The 27,159-nt window shown below is 40.7% G+C and overlaps 1 protein-coding gene across 12 annotated transcripts in view; it reads left to right on the top strand.

The window, feature by feature from the left end:
- arid1b (AT-rich interactive domain 1B) overlaps positions 1–21,079 on the top strand; it is a 609,086-nt gene extending 588,007 nt beyond the window's left edge. For all 12 annotated transcript variants that reach the window (XM_060831573.1, XM_060831574.1, XM_060831575.1 and 9 more), the window contains 2 exons: positions 11,498–11,628; positions 16,697–21,079. In XM_060831573.1, coding sequence (XP_060687556.1) covers positions 11,498–11,628; positions 16,697–18,451 — 1,886 coding nt within the window. In that variant the 3' untranslated portion in view covers positions 18,452–21,079. The remainder of the gene's footprint in view (positions 1–11,497; positions 11,629–16,696) is intronic.
- The last annotated feature ends 6,080 nt before the right edge of the window (positions 21,080–27,159 follow it).

Consider the following 27,159-nt stretch of genomic DNA (forward strand, 5'->3'; position numbering starts at 1 on the left):
TAAGTGTTGCATTTTGGTAAAGCAAACCAGAGCAGGACTTAAACATTTGATGTTGAGGAGTGTTGAACAAAGAGACCTTGAGGTGCAGGTAGAAAGACAGGTGAAGAAGGATTTTGGCACACTAAATAAAAACAGAATGCTGGGATTCAGAAGCAAAAACAGAAATTGTTGGAGCAGGTCAGGAGGTCAGGCAGCATCTGTGGAGAGAAATTCGAGTTAACGTTTTGGGCCGAGTGACAATTCCTCACATTTGAGTTCTCAGGAGGGGTCGCGGGACCCAAAATGTTAACTCCGTTTGTTGTCCACAAATGCTGCCTGACCTGCTGAGCTTTTCCAGCAATTTCTGTTTTTGTAGATGTTTGGTACATTTGTCTTTGTGCATTGGTCAGTACATTATGTATTGGAATTGGAATTTCATGTTTTGGCTGTACAAGGCATTGGTTAGGCGAGTTTGGGAATACTACCTTCAGTTCTGGTCTCCCTGCTATCGGAAGGGTGCAGAAAAAGTTTACAAGTGTGTGGCTAAGGTTGGAAGGTTTGAGCTATAGGTAAGAGGCTGAATAGATCAGAGTGGTGCTGGACAAACACAGCAGGTCAGGCAGCATCTGAGGAGCAGGAAAATCAATGTTTCGGGCAAAAGCCCTTCATCAGGAATCGAGGTAGGAAGACTCCAGGGTGGACAGATAAGTGGGGTGGGGTGGGGAGGGGGGGAGCTGGGGAGAAGGTAGCAAAGAGTACAATAGGTGAATGGAGGTGATAGATCAGAGAGGAGGGTGGAGTGGAGAGGTGGGAAGGAAGATTGGCAAGTAAGTCAGGTCATGAGGACAGTGCTGAGCTGGAAGTTTGGAACTGGGGTAAGGTGGGTGAAGGGAAATGAGAAAACTGGTGAAGTCCACATTGTGCCCTAGGGTTGAAGTGTTCTGAGGCGGAAGATAAAGGTGTTCTTCCTCCAGGTGTCGGGTGGTGAGGGAGCGGTGGTGGAGGAGGCCCAGGACCTACATGTCCTCGGCAGAGTGGGAGGGGGAGTTGAACTGTTGGGCCACAGGGCGGTGGAGTTGATTGGTGCGGGTATCCCCGAGATGTTCCCTGAAGCACTCTGCACGGAGGCGTCCAGTCTCCCCAATGTAGAGGAGACCGCATCGGGAGCAACGGATACAATAAATGATATTGGTGGATGTGCAGGTAAAACTTTGGATGTAGAAGGCTCCTTTGGGGTCTTGGATGATGGTGAGGGAGGGGATGTGGATGCAGATTTTGCAATTCCTGCGGTGGCAGGGAAGGGTGCCAGGACAGGAGGGTGGGTTGTTGAGGGGCGTGGACCTGTCCAGGTAGTCACGGAGCCAAAGGAGCCATCCTCATCCATCAAAGTTTTACCTGCACATCCACCAATGTCATTTATTGTATCCATTGCTCCTGATGCAGTCTCCTCTACATTGGAGAGACTGGACGCCTCCTCACAGAGCGCTTTAGGGAACATCTCCAGGACACCCGCACTAATCAACCTCGTGGCCCAACATTTCAACTCCCCCTCCCACTCTGCCGAGGGCATGGAGGTCATGGGCCGCCTCCACCGCCGCTCCCTCACCACCCAATGCCTGGAGGAAGAACGCCTCATCTTCCGCCTCAGAACACTTCAACTCCAGAACATCAATGTGGACTTCACCAGTTTCCTCATTTCCCCTCCTCCACCTTACTCAGTTCCAACCTTCCAGCTCAGCGCTGTCCTCATGACATGTCCTACCTGGCAATCTTCGAGTAAAAAGTGAGGTTTGCAGATGCTGGAGATCAGAGCTGAAAATGTGTTGCTGGTTAAAGCACAGCAGGTCAGGCAGCATCCAAGGAACAGGAAATTCTTTCCTGATGAAGGGCTCTGGCCCAAAACGTCAAATTTCCTGTTCCTTGGATGCTGCCTGACCTGCTGTGCTTTAACCAGCAACACATTTTCAGCTACCTGCCAATCTCCCTTCCCACGTATCCTCTCCACCCTCCCCTCTGATCTATCACCTCCATCCCCACCCCCGTTCACCTAATTGTACTCTTTGCTACCATCTCTCCAGCCTCTCCCCACCCTGGAGGCTTCCTGCCTGTATTCCTGATGAAGGGCTTTTGCCCGAAACGTAGATTTTCCTGCTCCGCGGATGCTGCCTGACTAACTGTGCTTTTCCAGCACCACTCTGATGTAAACTCTGGTTTCCAGCATCTGCCGTCCTCACTTCTGCCTAAGAGGCTGAATAGGCTGAGGTTATTTTCCTGGAGCATTGAAGCCTGAGGGGTGACCTTATAGAGGTTTATAAAATCATCAGGGAATGGGTAGAGTGAATAGCCATGATCTTGTTTTCTCATGGGAGGAGAGCCCAAAGCTAGAGAGCATACGTTAAAGGTGAGAGGGGAAAGATTTAAAGGAGACTTAAGGAGCATTTTTTTTAGTGCCATAGGTGGTGCGTGTATGGAATGAACTACCAAAGGAAGTTGTGGAGGCTAGTACAATTACAACATTTAAATGGCATCTGGAGGGGTATATGAATAGGAAGGGTTTAGAGGGAAATGGGACTAGATTAACTTAGGATATCTGGTCAGAATGGACAAGTTAGACCGAAGAGCCTGTTTCCATGTTGTACCGCTCCATGACTCTATGAAACAAGATTTTTAAACTTTAGACAGAATTAAATTTATCAATCATAATGCAAAATTTGAGCATGCTCATTTATGTTTCTGTTCTGCAAACAATGGATTTGCTCCACAGTTTGATAAAGTGTTTCTGCTTTACACATTTAAGATAGCATTGCACAAGAATTGCTGAAGTGATTCTGAAATCTGAAAATGCCAACAGAGCTTCTGCAACCAAGATAGTCTTCCACTAGAATGAAAGTTCAAACTCCAAAAGCCTCTGTGAATCCCATGTTAAGAAAATAAGGTATTGTTTATGACCCACTGAAAAGAAAATTATCATATTAGGCCTGCCTAATAAGAGTTACAAGCACATATTTAAAGGGACCAATAAGCTGCATTTCCTTTAAATTAAAGGGCTTTGTTGATCTGTGTCCTTTTATTTAAAGAAACTTTGAATCATAGAATTCTATATTACTGAACATAGAAACAGGAGTAGGCTATTCAGTCTGTCACAAAGTAGATTGATTATCCACTTCAGTGTCTTTGTTCCCATGGAATCTCTACATCCCTTTATGTTTTCGGGTATTTAAAAATCTGCCAATCTCTATTCTGAATATACTCAGTGACTAAGGTTCTGCAGCTCCTGGGATAGAGAGTGTTCTAAAGATTCACAATTTTGAGATGCCAGTGTCGGACTGGGGTGTACAAAGTTAAAAATCCCACAACACCAAATTATTGCCCAATAGGTTCATTTGGAAACACTAGCTTTTGGAGCACTGCTTCTTCATCAAATAGTTGTCTAAAGATTTACAGCCCCCAAACAAACAAAGCTCCTCATTGCTTGTTCAAAACACCCCAACTGGGGAAACATCTTACCTTCACCTAAGACTATAAGTAATAGGAACAGGAGTAGGCTGTTCGACCCCGCAAGCCTACTCCATCATTTCAATCCATCCATTCTCTCTGTTTTTCCCCATTACCCTTGATTCTTCTATTGATAAAGATTGTATCTATCTCAGCCTTAAATATGCACAAGGACTCTGCCCCGATAACTCATGGAGTTCCAAAGACACTCAAACCTCTGAGAAGCGAAATAACTCCTCGTCTCAGTCTTAATTTGGTGCACCTTTATTCGGAGATTATGCTCTCTGGTCCCAGATTCTCCGATGAGGGGAAACATCCTCTCAGTATTTACTCCGTTAAGCCCTGAAGAATCCCAGTGTGTTTCAGTGAGATCCCTCTCATTATCCTGAACACCAGTGAATAGAGTCCCAACCCGTTTAGCCTTTGTTCATAAGACAGTGTTTCCATGCTGGGCATCATCTAGTGAACCTTCTCTGAACTACCTATTAAATTACACCTTTCCTTAAGGGAAGCAAACTGTTCACAGTACTCCAGATGTGGTCTCAGCAGTATCTTGAACAGCGGCAATTAAATTTCCATACGCTTGTATTCTACTCTCCTTGAAATACGGGCCAACATTCCATTAGCCTTCATGATTACCTGCTGCATCTGTGTGCTAGCTTTCTGTGTTTCATATACAAGTTGTGTTGTAGCTTTCTGTCTATTCCTTTAAGTAATTTATGGGATTCAATGAGATTACCCCTCATTCTTCAAAACTCTAGAGAAAACAGGCTCAATTTTCCCAAACTGTTTCATTGGGCAGTCCTGCTATCCCATTAAGTCTAGCAAACTTTTATAGCACTTCCTCTATGGTCATATGTTCTTCTTTGAGGTAAGGGGACCAAAACTGCACTATTTCAGATGCTATATAATCAAGGGAATGGGACTGGGATTAGATTAGATTACTTACAGTGTGGAAACAGGCCCTTCAGCCCAACAAGTCCACACCGACCCGTCGAAGCGCAACCCAGCCAGACCCATTCCCCTACATTTCACCCCTTCACCTAACACTACAGGCAAGTTAGAATGGCCAATTCGCCTAAGCTGCACATTTTTGGACTGTGGGAGGAAACCGGAGCACCCGGAGGAAACTCACGCAGACACGGGGAGAATGTGCAAACTCCACACAGTCAGTTGCCTGAGGCGGGAATTGAACCCGGTCGCTGGCACTGTGAGGCAACACTGGTAACCACTGTGCCACCGTGCCGCCCATAGAAACATGGCTTACGGATGAGCAGGACTGGCAGCTTAATGTTCCAGGATAGAAATGCTACAGCTACAGGAAGAATAGAAAGGGAGGCAAGGGAGGAGGGGGAGTGGCATTTTTGATAAGGGGTAGTATTAGAACTGTGCTGAGGGTGGATATTCCAGGAAATACATCCAGGGTGGAACTGAGAAATAAGAAAGGGATGATCACCTTATTGGGATTTTATTATAGACTCCATAATAGGGGGAAATTGAGAGACAAACTTGTAAGGAGCTCTCTGCTATCTGGAAGAATAATAGGGTGGTTATGGTAGGGGATTTTAACTTTCCAAACATAGACTGGGACTGCCATAGTGTTAAAGGTTTAGATGAAGAGGAATTTCTGAAGTGTGTACAAGACAATTTTCTGATTCAGTATATGGATGTTCCTACGAGAGAAGGTGCAAAACTTGACCTACTCTTGGGAAATAGGAGGATAGGTGACTGAGGTGTCAGTGGGGGAGCACTTTGGGGCCAGCGACCATAATTCAATTAGATTTAAAATCGTGATGGAAGAAGATAGACCAGATCTAAAAGTTGAAGTTCTGAATTGGAGAAAGGCCAGTTTTGATGGTATTAGGCAAGAATTTTTGAAAGCTGATTGAGGGCAGATGTTCGCAGGTAAAGGGACGGCTGGAAAATGGGAAGCCTTCAAAAATGAGATAACGAGAATCCAGAGAAAGTATATTCCTGTCATGGTGAAAGGAAAGGCTAGTAGGTATAGGGAATGCTGGATGACTAAAAAAATTGAGGGTTTGGTTAAGAAAAAGAAGGAAGCATATGTCACGTATAGACAGGATAGATCTAGTGAATCCTAAGAAGAGTATAAAGGAAGTAGGAGTATACTTAAGAGGGAAATCAGGAGGGCAAAAAGGGGACATGAGATAGCTTTGGCAAATAGAATTAAGGAGAATCCAAAGGGTTTTTACAAATACATTAAGGACAAAAGGATAACTGGGAAGAAAATAGGGCCGCTCAAACATCAGCAAGGTGGCCTTTGTGTAGAGCCGCAGAAAATGGGGGAGATACTAAATTAATATTTTGCATCCGTATTTACTGTGGAAAAGGATATGGAAGGAAAATAGATGGTGACATCTTGCAAAATGTCCAGATTAAAGAGGAGGATGTGCTGGATGTCTTGAAACGGGTAAAGGTGGATAAATCTGTTGAAAATGTGTTGCTGGTTAAAGCACAGCAGGTTAGGCAGCATCCAAGGAATAGGAAATTCGACGTTTCGGGCATAAGCCCTTCATCAGGATAAATCCCCAGGACCTGATCAGGTGTACCTGAGAACTTTGGGAAGCTAGAGAAGTGATTGCTGGACCTCTTGCTGAGATATTTGTCTCATCGATAGTCACGGGTGAGGTGCCGGAAGACTGGAGGTTGGCAAACGTGATGCCACTGTTAAAGAGGATGGTAAGGACAAGCCAGGGAACCAGTGAGCCTGACCTCGGTAGTGGGCAAGTTGTTGGAGGGAATCCTGAGGGACAGGATGTACATGTATTTGGAAAGGCAAGATCTTATTAGGGATAATCAACATGGCTTTGTCTGTTGGAAATCATGTCTCACGAACTTGATTGAGTGTTTAAAAAAGTAATAAAAAGGATTGATGAGGGTAGAGCAGTGGAAGTGATCCATATGGACTTCAGTAAGGCGTTCGACAAGGTTCCCCATGGGAGACTGATTAGCAAGGTTAGATCTTATGGAATACAGGGAGAATTAGCCATTTGGATACAGAACTGGCTCAAAGGTAGAAGACAGAGAGTGGTGGTAGTGGTGGTGGGTTGTTTTTCAGACTGGAGGCCTTTGACCAGTGGAATGCCACAAGGATTCGTGCTGGATCCTCTCCTTTTTGTCATTTACATAAATTATTTGGATGCGAACGTAAGAGGTACAGTTAGTAGGTTTGCAGATGACGCCAAAATTGGAGGTGTAGTGGACAGCGAAGAGGGTTACCTCAAATTGAACAGGATCTTGACCAGACGGGCCAATGGGCTAAGAAGTGGCAGATGGAATTTAATTCAGACAAATGTGAGGTGCTGCATTTTAGGAAAGCAAATCTTAGCAGGTCTTAAAAACTTAATGGTAAGGTCCTAGGGAGTGTTGTTGAACACAGAGACCTTGGAGTGCAGATTCATAGTTTCTTGAAAGTGGAGTCGCAGGTAGATAGGATAGTGAAGAAGGCGTTTGGTGTGCTTTATTTTATTGGTCAGAGTATTGAGTACAGGAATCGGGAGGTCATGCTGCAGCTGTACAGGACATTGGTTAGGCCACTGTTGGAATATTGCATGCAATTCTGGTCTCCTTCCTATTGGAAAGATGTTGTGAAACTTGAAAGGGTTCAGAAAAGAGTTATAAGGATGTTGCCAGGGTTGGAGGATTTGAGCTGTAGGGAGAGGCTGAACAGGGTGGGGCTATTTTCCCTGGAGCATCGGAAGCTGAGGGGTGACCTTACAGAGGTTTACAAAATTATGAGGGGCATAGATAGGGTAAATAGGCAAAGTCTTTTCCCTGGGGTCAAGAAATCCAGAACTAGAGTGCGTAGGTTTAGGGTGAGAGGGGAAAGGTATAAAAGAGACCTAAGGGGCAACCTTTTCTCGCAGAGGGTGGTACGTGTATGGAATGAGCTGCCAGAGGAAGTGGTGCTGGCTGGTATAATTTCAACATTTAAAAGGTGTTTGGATGGGTATATGAATAGGAAGGGTTTGGAGGGATATGGGCTGGGTCCTGGCAGGTGGGACTAGATTGGTTTGGGATATCTGGTTGGCATGAATGTGTTGGCTCGAACGGTCTGTTTCCATGCTGTACATCTCTATGTCTATATGTAATTGAAGTAAGGCTTCACTATTCCTGTACTCAAATCTTTTTGTGATAAAGGTTGACAAATAGGTAAACTTCCTACCTACTTGCTGCATTTGCATGTAACTTATTGATGAGGGCATTCATGTACCTACGTACATCTATGCTTTCTAGTCTCTTACCATTTAAGAAGTATACTGCCATCTGTTTCACCTATTAAATGGATAACACCTCAATGATTTGGTCATTGAATCTTTTTGAAAGTGCTATCCAATTAATTCAACTTCTCTGTATTTTCCTCGTAACAATGCAATTTTCTTTTGAGCAATTTTCTTTTCCTTTTCAAGTATTTCTCCAGTTTTTTTTTAAATGTTGCTATTGAATCTTCTCCCATCTCTGCTTGATGCTCTAATTTCTCTATCTTTTCCACATAATTGATGTCTTTCAATTCAGTGTTGAATAAATATTGTCTGTCACCCTTCTAAAATATGATGACCTGAATTTGACATTCCAACCAAAGGCTTATCTTAACTTTCTTGTCTCTGGGTTATATGTTTCTTTTTGTGAAGCCTCCCTGTTTAAAAAGGGAGTAAGGCAAAGACTGAAAATTACAGGCAGATTAGCCTAACCTCGTTCATAGGTAAGATTTTGGAGTCCAAAGTGAAGGATGAGATTTCTGATTACTCGGAAGTGTATGGTAAATTAGGGCAAAGTCAACATGATGCCTGACAAATCTGCTAGAATTCTTTGCTGAAGTAACAAGCAAGTTAAACCAAGGAGAGCCAATGGATGTTATCTGCCTGGACTTCAAGGAGGCCTTTGATAAGTAAAAAGTGAGGTCTGCAGATGCTGATGAAGGGCTCTGGCCCGAAACGTCGAATTTCCTGTTCCTTTGATGCTGCCTAACCTGCTGTGCTTTAACCAGCAACACATTTTCAGGCCTTTGATAAGTGCCATACAGGAGGCTGCTGAATAAGATCAGGGTCCATGGTGTTGGAGGCAAGGTACTGACATGGATAGAAGATTGGCAGTCTGTCAAAAAGCAGAGAGTAGGGGCATCGTTCTCAGGGTGGCAGCCAGTGACAACTTTTCATTTCATACATTAATGATCTAAATGAAGGAACTGAGGGCATTCAGGTTATGTTTGCAGATGATACAAAGATAGGTAGAGGGGCAGGTAGTATTAAGGAGTTAGGGAGGCTGCAAAAGGATTTGATCAGGTTAGGAGAATGGGCAAAGAAGTGGCAGATGGAATACAGCATGGGAAAGTGTGAGGTCCTGCACTTTGGTTGGAAGAATAGAGGCATGGACTATTTTCTAAATGGGGAGAACATTCAAAAGTCTGAAGTACAAAAGATTTGGGAGTTCTAAACCAGGATTCGCTCAAGGTAAACTTGCAGATTTAGTCAGTAGTTAGGAAGGCAAATGTATTGTTGGCATTTATCTTGAGAGGACTTGAATATAAAAGCAGGGTGTACTTCTGATGCTCCTTAAGGCTCTGGCAAGACCAAATTTAGAGTATTGTGCACAGTTTTGCACCCTATATCTCAGGAAGGATTTTCTAGCCCTGGACCAAGTTCAGAGGGAGTTCATGAGAATAGTCCCAGAAATGAAAAACTTAACATATGAGGAACGTTTGAGGACTCTGGGTCTATACTGAATGGAGCTTAGAAGGATGAGGAGGGATCTAATTGAAACATGCAGAATACTGAATGGCCTGGACAGAGTGAATGCTGGAAAGATGTTCCCATTAGTAGGAGAGACTGGGACCTGAGGGCACAGCTTTAGAATAAAGAGAAGACCTTTTAGAATGAAAATAAGGAGTGTGGTGAATCTGTGGAATTCACTACCACAGAAGGCTGTGGAGGCCATAGCATTGATTACACTTAAGACAGAGATAGGTTCTTGACTGTCGAGGGTTTCTGGAAGAAAGCGGGAGAATGGGATTGAGGTTCTGAGTGTAGGTTTGCTCGCTGAACTGGAAGATTCATTTTCAGATGTTTCGTCACCATACTAGTGTGAGCCTCCAAATGAAGCTTCATCCAGAGGCTAACTGAAGATGTTACCTAGTATGGTGATGAAACATCTGAAAACAAACCTTCCAGCACAGCGAGCAAACCTACATCCAGAACCTCAACCTGAGTTACAAATCTTCTCAAAACACGCTAATGGGATTGAGAAATTTATCATGATTGAATGGCGGAGCAGACTTGATGGGCTGAATGGCCTAATTTCTGCTCCTACCTCTTAATGTCTTATGTTATGTATATTTATACATGCTTTTGTAACAGCTAAAGTTGAAACCCATTGAATTGAAGGCCTAATAATTTACCTGTTTTAGAAATCATTTGAGCATAAGACAACAAAGGTTAAGGTTAACATCAAGTTCTCAAGTTGGGTGGATGTATCATGTGGTATGCCATGATTCTGTAATGGGACCTCCATTATTCCTTTTTTTGTTCTTTAGTGACATATGAGACCGGCAAACCGGTCGTCATCATGTCATAGCTTGAAGGTTTCCACTCCTATTAAGCACGGTCATGTAGAATACGCTTCTACATTGTATTGGGAGATTTACAGATGGATAATCAACTTACTGGGCCACACTATAAATGCATCTTCCATGGCTGTCATTCCTGGAGTGGGACTTGCACCTGAATTTCAAAGTTGAAAAAAAATTAGGTCATCCATCATGGACCCTCCAAGTGTAGAACAGGGTATTTTCAAAGTGGTGAACAGGTAGAAACAGCCAAGATCCAAAGCGATTGAGGTGTGGGACCTAGCTTATTAAAATCTCCTGAACAGATGTAGAAAATAATAAAGCAAGTTCAATAAATGTTGGCCACACTATACCTGCAGGACTAGAAACGAGGTTGTATAAGTCTTGCTTCACCAATGCATAGTCCTAATTTAGACCAGTGCTGTATGCAGTTCTGGGCATCACACTACAAAAGATCATTTAAAACCAAGGAGGGAGTGCAGCATAGATTTTCTAGGTTGAACTACAAGGTAAAATTAAACAAACTAGAACCATATTACATTTAATTTAAATGGTTAACATGCAGTCTTATCAGTTTTCAAGGCATTTAACAGAATGATTTGAGATTGTAGAATTGGGGCCCATGGTATAAAAATTAGAGCCAAACTCTTCAGGAATGAAATCAGGAAGCATTTGTTCACACAAAGATTAGTAGAAATTTGAAACTGTCCCACAAATGAAAATCATCTGAGCAGCAAACAACAGTGATTAGGACCACTATTGGGTGGATGTTGTTTGGGGTATGCCATGGGCATCTACGTTGCGAACTCAACTATATTTCTTCTTTCTTCTTTTCTCACACTAGATGCTCTCATGCTAGAACCAATTGTTAACTTTAAAATTGAGATTTGAAAGGTTTTTGTTAACCAAAGGTATTAAGGGATTTATGGCAAAGTTTTGGAGTTATGTCTCACAATAGCATTGGGCGAACTTCTGGGTGATAAGTGGACGTTTCTTGTTTCCAGGTTGTTAACAGCTTTCTCAAATTGACCTGCAAACCTTCAAAGACCTACGTATGCACAGCCACAAATATTTCTTTCCAGACCTTCTAAGAATTGCACCATTTAGTACATTAAAAGCAAAATACTGCAATGCTGGATAACTGAAATATAAACAAAGTTCTGGAGAAACTCAGCAGGTATGGCAGCATCTTGTGATGAGAGAAACAAGGTGAATATTTCAAGTCCAATCTGATTCATTTTCCAAAAAAAAGTCATTTTGAATTCAAAACGTGAACTCTTTCTCCAACTGCCATCCTTACTGAATTTCTATGACACTCAACATTTAGTTTGTTTTGACTCCTCATTCTTCAAAATACATCACTTTGCTCTTGTTTATTGATTAAAAGAAAAATTGTAGTGTCATCTTACTAATGAATGATTCTTTTTCTTTTTTTTTCAGGAACTCCAGAGGCATGGAGAGTTATGATGTCCCTCAAATCTGGTCTGTTGGCTGAAAGCACTTGGGCTCTGGACACCATCAACATCTTACTTTATGATGATAGCACTGTAGCCACATTCAACCTCTCCCAAGTAAGTGATTTTCCTGTAATTAAAATGTTCAGTTGTATAATTTAAAAATCCTGTGGTCTTAGACTTTGAATGAAACGGGATGTCTGATGTTCAGTATTATTGACTGGATTTATTTTCACCTGTAATACATCTTTTTTTTCTCACATCCTGTGCTTCCGCAACCTTAATAATAGCAAATTCTGTTCTATCAACAGAACCAGGGAAATCAGGTGAGCTGATTTGCTTTTGCAGTGATATTTCATTTAATTGAAGAGTTTCTTCTTTATTCTTACTCTTAGATGAACTGTATATGTCACTGGCTAGCCCAGCAATGGATCCATAATTTCCCATGCAAAGGTGGTATGAAGTCCCTGTCTTGAACTCACGTGGTTCATTGCTGTCGATACATGGACAGTACTGTTAAAAGAGAATCAGTTTTCATATTTTTCATTCTCCTGTTAAGGTACTGTGATCAAACCAATAAAAGGACAAGATGAAACAGAACAGTAGGGTCGTAAAATGAGTTGCCATAAATTCGATTATATTGTCAAGCTATTTGTTAGGGTATTGTGTAATAGTCTATGCATGTTTGACCTTAAACATTGAATATTATTTTGGGGATTTGATTTTTGACTAGGTATTGTATGTCTGTACTTTGCTTGGGATGCTATTTGGAGAGTTGGTGCAAACTCGAGAAGCCAAATGGCTTGTTTTCACACCATAGAAATTCTATGATTATTAACCCTCCTTCTAGTGGAAACTTTCTCTATGTTTACTATATCAATATGCCTCATTTAAAACATTTCTATTCCACATCTCCTTAAACTTCTTTGCTCTAAGGAGTACAATTCCAATTTGTCCAGACATTCCATGTAACTGAATCCCTCATCCTATTCTAGTAATTATTCTCTAAACGACTTTAGCATCCTTCCTAAGTGCAGTACTTAGAATTGGATGCACTGCTTCAACAGAGGCTTTACCAATGACGGTTAACGGTTTTACATAACATCCTGGCTTTTGTACTCTATTTATAAAGACACAGTTCCACATCTATTTAAAAAGAGCTTTCTGAAATTGTCCGAGTACCTTTAACAGTGTGTGTATTTGAAAGATATAACACAGTAAAAGGCCTTTTGGCCCAGTATGCCAATGTCCATAAACATACAGACCTTTCTGTTCTTGCATTCCTTTGCAAAATGCCTCCCTTTATATATCTCTGTGTCAAAATATGTCTGCTGTGTCTCTGTCCATTTCAGTCGTCTGTCTTATTCTTACTGAAATTTTCCAAAATTCTTCTCACTGTATTAATCAATTGAGCGATCATATTAAATGATTGCATTACAAGCCCATGTAATGCTATTTGACATAACTTAAAGTATTTTCTTCCTTTCATGTCATTTCCAGGCATTGTCTGGTTTTCTTCAACAGTCAGTAGTGTCCATGGACAGTTGATCTTCCGAGTGAAAAATGCTTTCTGGTACATGAACAATTTTGTACCACAGATAAAGAAAAAGCTGCACACTGATGATTGGAAGATGTTCTAACGGATCCCACCCAAAATAATAATTTGTCTTTTACTTTTTTTCAGATACTCAGTGACATAATTTGCATTTCAGTACTTTGTATTCCAAATTAGTTTAATAGGGCTTTAGCTACTAAAGTAAAAGAATTACTGCTGGAGATTTGCGTTTACAGGCATTCAAATGAAACAGCAATAATTATCAGCAGTTTGAATTATTTAATAGAAGCAAATTATTGCAGATGCTGGAGATCTGAAATAAAAACAAAGTGCTAGAGAAGTTCAGTAGATCTGGATGCATCTGTGGAGAGAGGAACAGTTAACACTTTTGAGTTTAATATGACTTTGAAACTGAAAAGTGAGATGTAACAGTTGTAGATTAAAGACAGGCAACTTACCCAAATATAAAACAAAGAACTGTGAATGCTGAAGTTCTAAAACAAAAACAGAAATTGCTCAAGAAGCTCGGCGGGTCTGGCAGCATCTGTGGAGAGAAAGGAGAGTTAACATTTGAGTCCAGTGACCCTTCAACCATTTGTCCAGAATATGGATAACCTCTGACTGAAAGCAAAACGTAAACTGAACTGCGGACACAAGATGTTGGTGGTGGTTAGAGGAGGAGAAAGGGTATTATCACAATGGAGGACAGAAGTCGTTTGAAGTCGTTAGAATGGTTTGAAGTCGTTAAACTCGGTGTTAAGTCCAAAAGACTGAAAAGGACCTAATCAGAAAGTGAAGTGCCAGTCCTCCAGCATGTGATGTGCTTCACTGAAGGTTAGCAGAGCTAAGACAGATATATATTATGCACCATGAGAGGAAGATAATGCATTAAAATGGCAAGTCACAGGAAGGTCGGAGTCATGTTTTCAGACTGTCATAAGTGTTCCATAAAATATTCATATAGTCTGTGTTTGGTGCCCCTGAATAGTGGAAACCACATCATCAAGAAGTGATGCGTGTTGTTGGCCGATGTGAGAAATGGGTGGTACAGATGTACAGTTTTGTGGATTGTTCTTGAAGTGGCTTCTCGCCATAATTGTGGACATTATGATCTTGACTTCAAAAATCTGTCCTCCTTCTCATGCTTTCTATCAACTTGCAACTTTGTCAGCAGCTTTTCAGATGTGAACTTGGCAAAACTTTGTGAAACTGGTTGTTCAGTTATGAAAGGCTAATAATTCTTCTTCAAATTAGTTCTACAGAGGAACCTCAATTAAGCAAAGGCCACGGGTGGGGGGAGTATTTCATTTTGTTAATCGAATGCTGGATAACATAGTATAGCCATGCATGGGACCTTGCGATCTTATTCAGGTAATCTGAAATTCAGACATTTGAATGCTGGATAATCGAGGTTCCTCTGTATATACATAAACTCGGTTTAAAGAAAATTGTCTTGAGTAGTTTTCACTTTATTTCTGTTGCAGTAATTTTCTGTATTTGAATATGGAGAACTCAAGTAATTTTGATAAGTATTAATACCTCACTTAACATTGTAACTGTAAACCTAAAGGATGCATGTTTTAAATGAAATTTCTTTAACTAATCAGATTTTTCCATTATAACCAATGAAGACTAATGAAGAATTGAAGAATCTAACCAACAGTTAGGTTCTTTAGGGCGTTTCTCATCAGAAAAATATATTAAAACATTGCACCCACAAATTGAAATTCCAAAATCCCTATACTCAAAAATTAAATAACTTTTCTAAAATAAAATAAATTTTAAAATTTTGAAGAAATATTCCAGTTTGAAAAGATACTGAAGCAGAATTCCCAAAGGGATTTGCATATAGCAGCAATCTTATTTTTGCAATGCTAAAAATGAATTTTCATTGATAAGATTTTATAGTCCCCAATTAAGGGCGAGATTGCGGAATACTTGGAAGTCCAAGGTAAAATAGAACAGAGTGAGCACAGCTTTGCCAAGTGGAAGTCATGCCTGACAAATCTGTTCGAACTTTTGAGACGGTAAGAAGTAAGTTAGACAAAGGAGAGCCAGTGGACGTGATATGTCTGGATTTACAAAAGACTTTGACAAGCTGCCACACAGGAGGTACTAAATTAAATAAGAGACCATGGTGTGAGGGGCAAGGTACTGGCATCGAAAGAGGATTTGTTGACTAGCGGAAGTCAAAGGGTGGGGGTAAAGAGGTCTTTTCAGAATGGCCAACCAGTTACAAGTGGAGTTTGACTGGGTCATTAGATTAACAATTTGGATGAAGGAACTGTGAAGGCTTTGTTATTAAGTTTACAGATGACACAAAGATAGTTGGAGGGACATGTAGTGTTGAGGAAGTGGGAAGGCTGTAGAAAGACTTGGACAGGCAAGGAGAGTAGGCAAAGTGTGAGATCATACATTTTAGTGGGAAGAATAGAGATGTAAATTGGCTAGCATTTATTGCCAATGCTGGTCTCCCTTGAAAAAGTGGTGGTGAGCTGCCGCCTTGAACTTCTGCAGTCTGTCTTGACATTCAAGGCTATGGGCATAGTACATGTAGATTTAGAGTAGTTATTTTGTTGGTGTAGACGTGATGGGCCAAAAGGCCTCTTCTGTATTGTATGATTCATGTTCTATTCTGTGACTCTTTTCTAAATAGGGAAAGAGTTCAGAAATCTAAAGTGCAAAGGACTTGAGAGTCCAAGTTCATGATTTTCTTAAGGTTCACATGGAGAGTCCGTTGGCAGTTCGGAAGGTAAGTGCAGTGTTGGCACTCATTTCAAGAGGGATGGAAAACAAGAGCAATGTTGTACTGCTGAGGCTGTATAAGACTCTAGTCAGAATGCATTCAGAATTTTGTGAGCAGTTTAGGGCCCAGTGTCTTAAGAAACGTGTTGGTATTGGAGGGAGTCCGGATGAGATTAACAAGAATACAAGAATGATCCTAGGGGTGAAGGACGTGGAGGAGTGGTTGAGGATGTTTGGTCTTACTCAATGGAGTGTAGAAGGATGAAAGTGGGGCGGGGCGGCGGGGGGAGGGGGTAGGTGGTGCTGGAGTGGTGGGATCTGATTGCACATTACAGGATGTGGACATGGAGAAGATGTTTCCACTAGTAAGAGAGACTGGGACATGTGAACACAGTCTCACGGAGAAGGTATCGCCATTTAGACCTAAGATGAGGAATTTCTTCAGCCAGGGATAGGTGAATCTGTCAAACTCATTGTTGCAGAAGGAATTGGAGGCCAAGCCATTGAGTGAATCATTGGAGTTTTATGAATGACACTGAATGAGACAACTAAAAATGGAGATATACTATGTCCCTGTCCGAATTTTTGAAAGCCTGTATTACCTATTCAGAAAGTGCAGTAAAGTGATTGCAGCAGCACAATAAAATGATAGTAATAACAAAATGTACAGAAACATAGAAAAGTCAAAACAATGTACAGACCGCACATGATATCTGGACCAGTAGGTAAAGCAAACATAGACAGATCTAATGACCTTAAGAACATCCTTTGGATCCCAAAGGCAATCTTGTAAGCTCATTGAAAATCTGTATGATAAATAAATTGAATAACTGAAAACAATACGTTTGAAGTTTGAAAATCCTTTTATTTCTGTTTTTCTTACAGTTGTCTGGTTTCTTGGAACTTCTGGTCGAATATTTCCGAAAATGTTTGAGAGAAATATTTGGAATTTTAAAAGAATATGAGGTTGGAGATCCAGGTCAGAAGGCTCTCCTTGATCCAGATGCTTTTAAGAAAGATCATGTTAACCATACTGTGGATGATATTAAGAAGGAGGAAGGTGAAGAACAGCTAGATTATGATGATCATTACGATGACTCTGATGGTGATGACACTGACGGAGAGGAAGATGGCCAGTCTGGAAGTGAAGACAGCCGAGTCAACTTTGCAACAAATGATTCACAGGTTGGTGGTGAGAAACCAAAACAAGCCAGTAAATTTGACAGACTGTCATTGAAGATTGTGAAGAAAAAGGATCTTTTTGTAGTTGATCGTACAAATAAACTTGGTAGAGTTCAAGAATTTGACAGCGGATTGCTCCATTGGAAGATTGGTGGAGGTGACACAACAGAGCACATTCAGACCCATTTTGAGAGTAAAATGAAAATGCTATCTCGCAAGAAGGTGCAGGCATGCTTAAGCGGTCCAAGTAAAGAGAAAAAAACAAAAGAACATGAGATCTTTGAAAACCTAAATACAGAAGAGCAGCCAGAAAAGAGTATCACAGCAACAATAGATGATGTATTGTCAGCACGGCCAGGAGCTCTACCAGAAGACAATTCTAATCGTTTGACTTCTGAAACAGGCAGCAGTAAGTTTCTATTTGGTATCCACCAAGCAAAAGCACATAGAAATATAAAGTTATTGGAGGATGAGCCTTGTAGCCGTGATGAGACTCCATTATGCACAATCTCTGATTGGCGGGACTCTTTGGCAAAACGTTGCATATGTGTGTCAAATATAGTTCGTAGCTTGTCTTTTGTGCCTGGGAATGACGCTGAAATGTCAAAGCACTCAGGCCTAATACTTATTTTGGGGAAGCTAATTTTGCTTCATCATGAGCATCCAGAAAGAAAGAGAACACCACGAACTTATGAGAAAGAGGAAGAAGAGGACGAAGGGGTAGCCTGCAACAAAGATGAATGGTGGTGGGATTGCCTTGAGGTTTTACGGGAGAACACGTTAGTTACTTTAGCCAACATTTCCGGGCAGCTGGACCTGTCTGTATACCCAGAAAGCATTTGTTTGCCAATTTTGGATGGCTTGCTACACTGGATGGTCTGCCCTTCAGCAGAAGCCCAGGATCCTTTCCCAACAGTGGGACCTAATTCAGTGCTTTCACCACAGAGACTTGTGTTGGAGACTTTATGTAAACTCAGCATTCAGGACAATAATGTAGATCTCATTCTGGCAACGCCCCCTTTCAGCCGTCAGGAGAAATTATATGCTACTCTGGTTAGGTACGTGGGAGACCGAAGAATTTCAGTCTGCCGAGAAATGTCCGTTGCTTTGTTGTCAAACTTTGCCCAGGGGGACACATTGGTGGCGAGAGCTATTGCTGTGCAAAAAGGAAGCATCAGCAATCTGATCAGCTTCCTTGAGGATGGCCTTACTGTGGCCCAACTTCAGCACAGTCAGCCGAATTTGATGCACATGCAGCCTCCACCTATTGAACCAACCAGTGTGCACATGATGTGTCGAGCAGCCAAGGCTTTGCTTGCCATGGCTAGGATAGAAGAGAATCGCTCAGAATTTGTTTTATATGAGGGCCGCTTGCTAGATATTTCTATATCATCTGTTCTGAACTCTATGGTTGCATCTGTCATTTGTGATACACTGTTCATGATTGGTCAATTATGACAGAAGTGGGAAGCCAAGCATGTGTGAGTGGAGACAAAAGAGTTACATTTGATTGACCACTTCTGTTATTTATCCAACAACAAAAAGCATCTTTGCTCCTCTGCCCCATTTACTAAATTGGGCTTTAAAAAGATAGTCAATTTGGTCAAATATAAGATGGAAATAAATATTTGCTGTCTATGTGTAAGTACTTTTTAAAACATTTTTTTAACCAAAGTTGCTGTCTAGTACAGTGGGGGTCATCTTTATCCCTAGATTCCCTTTGGGTGTTTCTTTCATGTTTGTATGATATTTTTGGAAGCGAAAAAGGTGAATTTTGAAATGTGGCAAACATTGTACAATTAAATATTCTTTACCACTTAAAAAATATGAAAAAGTTAAAAAAAGCGCCAGAATAATTTTGATGTACACACCACAGAAAGCTCTGTGCAATAGAACTTAGTGATCTAGGTGTAGGGGATCAAAAAACAGGTGTGCATTAGTCCAAACACGGAAATTAAAATGCATTAGTCTAGCAGCAAATAAACTGTTGATCTGGGTTGCGGGGAGGGAGAGAAAGCGATACACACAATTGCTTCCTCACAATACTGTCATTCATACCTTCCTTGACCTTCCACAGTATGACAGTCCTCAGCCATTTCTTGCTTCACTCAGTTCATCCTTTGATTTTTTTTCCACAGCCAAAAGGCTGTACTGTATATAGAAGTTGTACATTGCACATACCCTCAAACTATTTCTGTTGTGTTTGTTTTTTGTTTCTTTTAGGATCAGGTTTACAGTTTTTCTCTCTCCATGATGTGGTAAGGTTTAAAGAAAGTGGTAGATTTTAATTATTTTTTTTATTATATATTTTGGCCATATCTCCAATGAGGGTGATGTACAAGTTTCTGTATGTATAAAGTCATGCTCTATTTCAAGGAGAGCAGCTGATCACATTTTGCTTCATAATCAAGGTGTGGAAAAGGTTAAGTACAGGTATTGATCAGAAATTTTAAAAAAAATGAAGAAACACAATTTCAAAAATTTTTCAGTGCGAATCAGCATATTTGTATTTCAAGATAATGTAGTTAAAACTTGATGTAAATTCCTCCTTTTCCTCTGGCTTAATGAATATCATTTATTCAGTATAAAATCTTTATACTATATGTTCCACATGTTAAGAATAAATGTACATTAAATCTTAAGTGCTGTGATGATTGTTCTTGAATATTTTTTTAAATGATGTAAGTGCTTTGAAAGTTTCCATGAGCACTACTGGAATTGAATCTTATAGTGAAAAAAATGTATCAATGCTGCAGAGTAGTTGCCAGAGCTTACTATCTGTCAGTGCTGTATCTCCCTGTAGATCATAATGCATCACAGGCTCCAGACAATGTGTATGCTTACCTTAAAATACAGGATAATGTAAAGAGAGATAAATAATTGTTCGTCTGACCTCAGTGTCTGGACTGTGATGCAGCCTTTCTTTCAATTGTTTTTATTTTACCTGGTGTACAGTTTTGCATTATTTATGGAAGTTTTTAATTTACAGTGACTTGCATCAGAAGTTTGACATTCAGAAGTGCTTCACCTTTCTGCTGTGCTTGAGTGCCTACGTCACAATCCTGTGCATATAACAACTGTTCATATTGATTATTCATTTAGTAGGAAAGTATTGCCAAGTAATGGGAGATTGGACTTTTAAGCGACATGCAGATCATGTCAATAAAAGTACCAAGCATTCCATTAGTAAGAGGGTTCACTAACAAGCAGGGATTGTTAAGATTCACTTGTACTTGCCAATCTTCATTATAATCAAAAATATTAGTGAGTTGAACTTTATATTAAGCAAGATTCCATGATGCGGGTTCATTGGCTGAGCAATTCTTTTAATGAGCAACTAGAATTCTGTATTTCTCCCAGTTGTCCCATCAAGGACACCCACGGGATCTTGACTGTGTCCTTGGTAATCTTTTTATTCCAATTGGAAACATTAGGGGATCGGCTTTAAATCCACAGGAATTTTCTAAAAGTAATCCACAAATAAATAAAACCTTACCAGCACGCTCTCAATCCAGAATATTATCTGCAGCTTCAAGAAATACTTGGTCCAAAGTGGTTAAAGTGGCATTGCCCATTGAACCTTTAAAAAGTACTCAAAACAAATGGTGCTCAAGCATTTTTTTTTAAACTTGGCTTTTGGTCATGCTATGTACTTGATAAAGCAGGGGTTTTGAAAGATCAGATAACGAGCCTGTAAATATAATACTGCTGACATACTTATGCAGCAATGGTTTTGTTGGTTAGTGTTGGCTGTCTGACCCTGTGCTGGAGACAGTGGCAGTTCACATGTATCTAAAAGCCCCTTCAAGGAATCAAGTGAATGGCATTTTGATGGTACATATTAGTGGGGGGCTGATTTGGTGCTAGCATGGCTGAGTCCCATGTTGCACTAGAGTAGGCAAGTGTTTTTTCTAAACAATATTAAAACTTAATGTTGCCTTTTAATATCAACATTTCATACTGTCTGTTTAATGTATGAATGCAGGACTGATGTAACATTTTATCAGTATAGAGCAGGATATGAATCCTGCTTGATCTGGTTCAGATTATAGAGCCTGTAAATAAAAGTACTTTTGTAGCACAAAAGATGTATCTTAAAATTGTTTATATTGAATTCTTAACATGCTTTCAAAATACTGCCCCAATACCATGAGTGTTTCTTTCTCTTCTAAAGCAGTGACTTATACTGGAGTGCTGCTTCACTCGTCAAGCAGGTTCCCAGTACCTTCCCAGTCTTCATTTGTGAATTTAGTTTGGGACGTATTTTCCATCAGGCATCTGTGCTGCACCAAGTCTATCACAATAAGACACAATTCTACTATGCACAATCCATCACTGTCATTTGCTGAAGTGCAACTGGAAATGATCACAGCTGGTGGAAAGTCAAAATTTGGAAGAGACTAGAAGCATGGGAATTAGGGCCTGGTAGTGAGAATATTGGAGAGCATATAGTTGAGCACAGTGGGATTTGGGATCAGGCAGGAGTTTTTGCTTGATTTGGGAGGGAGTTAGGAGACTGGGATTGGGTCGGAGGTAGGTAGGAGATTTGAATTTGGCTGGGAGGAGGAATCGGAATATTGGGATTTGAGATGGGTAGTCAAGAGGTTGCAAATAGGAGGAGTGAGATTGAAATTCAGGGAGAACGTCAGGAGATTGAAATTGTGGAGAGGAGGTTAAGGAGTTAGAAGTGCAGGACACTTTTCATCTGAGAAGATGTAATTTGGATTCATGTGGGTGACCAAATTTGTTATGATATTGGATTGGTAGAACATTTGAGTAATTTGAATTGATGAGAATGTACAGATTCTAAAACTATTCAGACAACTGTAGTTTGAGACTTTGCTCCTCATGAGAATGAAATAGGAACAGGAATTGATAGAGTATAAGATATAATTTGAGGAGAAAGCTGATTGGGAATCACAGCCATTTAGATTTAGGCAGGGATGGACACAACTTCCAGTATTTTTCAGAGAGGCAGGAACAGCAACCTGGTGAGTGGTAAGTAAAATGAATGAGTGAATGCTACTATAGCCGACACTGATGATTACATCCACTGATGGGCAAATGGGAAATAAAGAGACTATTCTGAAACAAAGTTCAGAAATAAATGAAAGTTGAAAACTCTGCAAATAGCCAGCACACTGATCTGGAGTTATACTCCGAATTTTGATTGATTTTCCAGCTGCACATGAACCTGGGTTTATGGTTAAGGTCTAACAGGAGAATAGCTGGTAAGTGAGATTGGGCAGTGGTTAGCACTGCTGCCTGACAGGGACGTCGGTTCAGTTCCAGCCTGGGGTCTGTGTGGAACTCGGACATGCTTCCTGTCCCTGTGTGAGTTTCCTCCCGGTGCTCCAATTTCCTCCCACAGACCAAAGATGTGCAGATTAGGTGGACTGGCCATTCTAAATTGCCCATAGTATCCAGGGATGTGCAGGCTAATTAGGTTACAGGGAGAGGGTGGGTCTGGGTGGACTGCTGTTCAGATGATCTTTGTACACTCGATAGGCTGAATGGCCTGCTTCTACACTGTAACATTTCTATGAAAAAAGAGAGATTAATTTTAATCACAGTTATTTTGCCTCAGCAAAACCAGTGTTGCCAATTCACTTGAGAGAAACAATTGCTGTTACTTTTATTGTTTGTGTTACAAAAGCAAATTTTTTTATGCTCTGACAGTAGACTTCACGGTAACTTCTGTATTCTCCCTCTTCATATGCATTGGAAACCCAAAATATATTTCGCACCAATTAAGTAAATTATCAGAACATTCACATGAATTTTGTAGGCATGAGGTTTTGATTTGTAAACAACCAGTAGGCGTGGGAAAGGATTATGACATTCAAACACTCAATAAAGTAACTGGTGATAAGGTTGAATAATACAAAGTTACATTAAGATAAGTTTTCTGGAAAGAATTGCTGTTTTAATTTGCGATCCAATTTTATGCTATACATTTTTCTAGCAAATGATTAATGTGGTGATGCCTCTGTTATTGCTTTCCTTGATTCTTTTAAAATATGTAGACGCATTCTAACCGGACCACAAATTTCATCCTTTTTTTAAAAAATAAGTTTGATTAATTTATTTGATCTACCTCTCTTTTTTTAGTGTTGGATGTACTTATTGCTTATCTCATCTTTGAATATCATGTGTACCAGTTCCATCTCCCTCATAAATCCTGAACAAAAATAACTATTTAGTATTTCAGCCTGTATCTCTAATACATGACATTATTCCATCTATCCCTTAAAATCCTATTTCTGTCAGAACCTGCCTGTTTTATTGTTCTGTGAAATATTTTCAGTGTAGTTTTAAATTCCTGGACAACTTCATTTCATAGATTCTCTTTGCCTTCTTAATTGACTTCATGTGGTCTGTGAGCTCAGTTGACTGGATGGCTGGTTCGCAATAAAGAGTAATGACAACGGTGTGCGTTCAAATTCACATCAGCTAAGGTTACTGTGTAGGATTATCCACCTCAACCCTCCCCTTGCGTGCGGTTTGATGACTTAGGTTAAATCACCATCGGTCATCTCTATAATTAGAGAGTAGCTCTATGGTAGTTCTATGGTTTAGATTAGATTAGATTAGACTTACAGTGTGGAAACAGGCCCTTCGGCCCAACAAGTCCACACCGACCCGCCGAAGCGCAACCCACCCATACCCCTACATTTACCCCTTACCTAACACTACGGGCAATTTAGCTTGGCCAATTCACCTGACCCGCACATCTTTGTGACTGTGGGAGGAAACCGGAGCACCCGGAGGAAACCCACGCAGACACGGGGAGAACGTGCAAACTCCACACAGTCAGTCGCCTGAGTCGGGAATTGAACCCGGGTCTACAGGCGCTGTGAGGCAGCAGTGCTAACCACTGTGCCACCGTGCCGCCCTTTACCTAATTTGTTTAGTGACTATTCTCCTAACCTCTTTGAATTCTCTCATGTCACGCCCTCCACTCTTGTTTGTGAGACATGAGTGTGTGTAAAGTGGCTGCTACCTTTTTTTTTAACTTGGGGAAAGACAAATTTTACAGCACTGAGAAGTGAGTTGACTGAAGTGAACTGGACAGGACGCTAAAGGCGAAGTAAGTGGCAAATCAATGGAAGTGCTAAAATGTGAGCTCCATGGGGAACAAAGAAGACATGTGCCCTCCAAAAATAAGAATGGTTCTGTAAAATCTACACTCCTGTGGTTGTTTAGAAAAATGCAGAGAAAGATTAAACAGAAAAGGAAAGCTTATGATAGACAAAAAACTCAACACTGCAGCTAGCTGAGAAGACTATAAAAAGCACAGGGGTCAAGTTAAAAAGTTGAAAAGACTTTAGCAAGCAATATCTAGGAAAACACAAAAATGCTTTGCCAGTATATAAAAAGCAAAAGGATAATACGGAAAAAGGGGATGTATCAGAGAGGAACTTGGGTGAATATGCAGAGGATATGGAAAGAATTTTCAATAAATTTTTTGCCTCTGTATTCAGAAAGGAAAGGAGTGATATGGATATAATAATCCAAGAGGAGCAGTGTGAAATATTGGACAAAATAATTATAGTGAGAGTCATACAGCATAGAAACCTTTGGTCCAACTCATCCATGCTGACTAGGTTTCCCAAACTAAATTAGTCCCATTTGCCTGTATTTGGTCTATATCCCTCTAAACCTTTCTATTCACATACCTGTTTAAATGGTCTTTAAAATGTTGTAACTGTACCTGCCTTTACCACTTCCTCTGGCAGTTCAGTCCTCATATGGACCACCCTCTGTTTGAAAATGTGTCCCTCAGGTCCCTTTTAAGTTTATCCCCCTACCTTAAATCCCTGCCCACTGGTTTTGAACTCCCCTATCCTAGGGTAACGACCTTTGCTATTCACATTATCTATGCCCCTCATGACTTTATAAACTTCCATAAGGTCACATCTTAACCTCCTACACTGCAGGGGGAACAAAATACCAGCCTGAAGTGTTAGAGGAGTTGGAAATTTTGAAAGTGGATAAGTCACTCAGGCCAGATGGATTGTTCCCTATTAATATTGAAAAAGGTCATGGAAGAAATGGCTGATGTTCTTTGGATTATTTTCCAAAATTCACTGGACACAAGTGAGGTACCAGAGGACTGAAGGAATGTAAATCAGTCTCCATTGTTTAAAAAGGGTACAAAGGAATACCAAATAATTATAGGTCAATTAGTCTTTACTTCAGTAGTGACAAGTTGTTAGAATCAACCCTAAGAGATTGAATAAATTGTCACTTAGAAAGGCATGGACTGGTCAGGATATCTTGAGTGTTAAAACTGATTGGTCCTCCTTGTCACTTAATGAAGGTAGTGCAGTGGATGACATCCACATGGATTTTACTAAGGTTCCACATGGCAGACTGATCAAAAAAGTAAAAAAACTCACGAGATACAGAGTAATATGTAAAATTGCACCACACGCTGGGCAGGAATTTCTTCTGAGTCTGTGGAGCTCTTTATCACAGTGGAGTCATTAAATATAGCCAAAGCTGAAATAGATTTTTAGTAAGTCAGAAAATTGATGGTTATGAGGAAAAGGCAGAAAAGTAGAGTTGAGAATTATTAGATCAGCTATAATGTCTTTGAATAGTGGATCAGAATGATGGGCTGAATGACCTACTTCTGCACCAGTATCGTGTGAAGCTCAATGTGTCTCACAACTCTAGCTTTTTCCAGAGTTCAAGCACTCGTCATCCCACAAGATCTGATTCTCAATTAGTCTCTAACAACAACTTTATTCCACTTGAGATCCACAGATATAGTTGCAAACAACTAGGCAAATTTCAAGGGACTTATTTCACTAGGATCATGAACATCCTGATGGTGTGGCTTTCCCCAGGTCCCTTTAATCTTTCCACTTTGTACCTCATGGTTGATTTTGGTGAAAACCACCCAGATATTCAGCTTACCTGGGCAGTTCATACAGTAATTTAAGCTTTGGATCCAATTGGTTACTCACTCACAACATCACCTGCTTCAAGGTCTGGTCTCTTTCTGATGAAAAGAATTAACTTTTGAGAACTCTGCTTGTCCTGATCATATGTTGAAATTGAATCTCTGTTTATTATTTTCAATTAGCTTACAGATCCTTAGCCACTAAATAGAAAGATTTTATTTCCTAGAAGTTCAATGTTGCAGCCAGGGAATCTATTTAAGGAACCCTCCCAGCAAGTTAGTCTTTGAGTCTGTATTTCAGCTCGGGACATTCAGAGTAAAAACCAAAGTTGAAAATAATTTCATTGTGCATGGATATATTCAAGTCTGAGGCAGGTTAGATTAGACTAGACTTACAGTGTGGAAACAGGCCCTTCGGCCCAACAAGTCCACACCGACCCGCCGAAGCGAAACCCACCCATACCCCTACATTTACCCCTTACCTAACACTACGGGCAATTTAGCATGGCCAATTCACCTGACCCGCACATCTTTGGACTGTGGGAGGAAACCGGAGCACCCGGAGGAAACCCACGCTGACACGGGGAGAACGTGCAAACTCCACACAGTCAGTCGCCTGAGTCGGGAATTGAACCCGGGTCTCAGGCGCTGTGAGGCAGCAGTGCTAACCACTGTGCCACCGTGCCGCCCACAAATGGGAGTTATGGGAGTAAGCAGACAAAAATGGTGCTGAGAACATTTTCAGGTTGGACATTACCTTACTGAATGGTGGGGATAACCACCTACAGCTGCTCCACTTTCTAAAAGAATTCTGAAGAATGGTCACTGGACCTGAAGCATTAACTCTGCTTTCTCTCCAGAGATGCTGTCTATCGAGTTTCTCCTGCAATGTCTTTTTTTTTTGCAGATTTACAGCATCCTGGTCTTTGTTTTATCTTTCTTTCTTACGTTTGACACTGCAGCAGACTTTGCTGTTAAGGTTAATAGTAACCATAGTGATGGTTGCTATGCAGTGTCCCATCCCACACTACACTTCTTTTGACCTGCTGTCATCACCTTTACTGGCTCCAGTTGGGCAGGAAACACATCTCTACACTAGTTCTGAGGAAGGGTCACATAAAGTGTGTCTGTTTCAATGCGAGGAGTGTAAAGAATAAGAGTTTATAGCATGGATCAGTGCTTGGAACTACGATGTGGTGGCCATAACAAAGACTTGGATTTCACAAGGGCAGGAATAGTTGCTGGATGCTCAAAG

Source organism: Hemiscyllium ocellatum, chromosome 10, assembly GCF_020745735.1.
Source record: "Hemiscyllium ocellatum isolate sHemOce1 chromosome 10, sHemOce1.pat.X.cur, whole genome shotgun sequence".
Lineage (NCBI taxonomy): Eukaryota > Metazoa > Chordata > Chondrichthyes > Orectolobiformes > Hemiscylliidae > Hemiscyllium > Hemiscyllium ocellatum.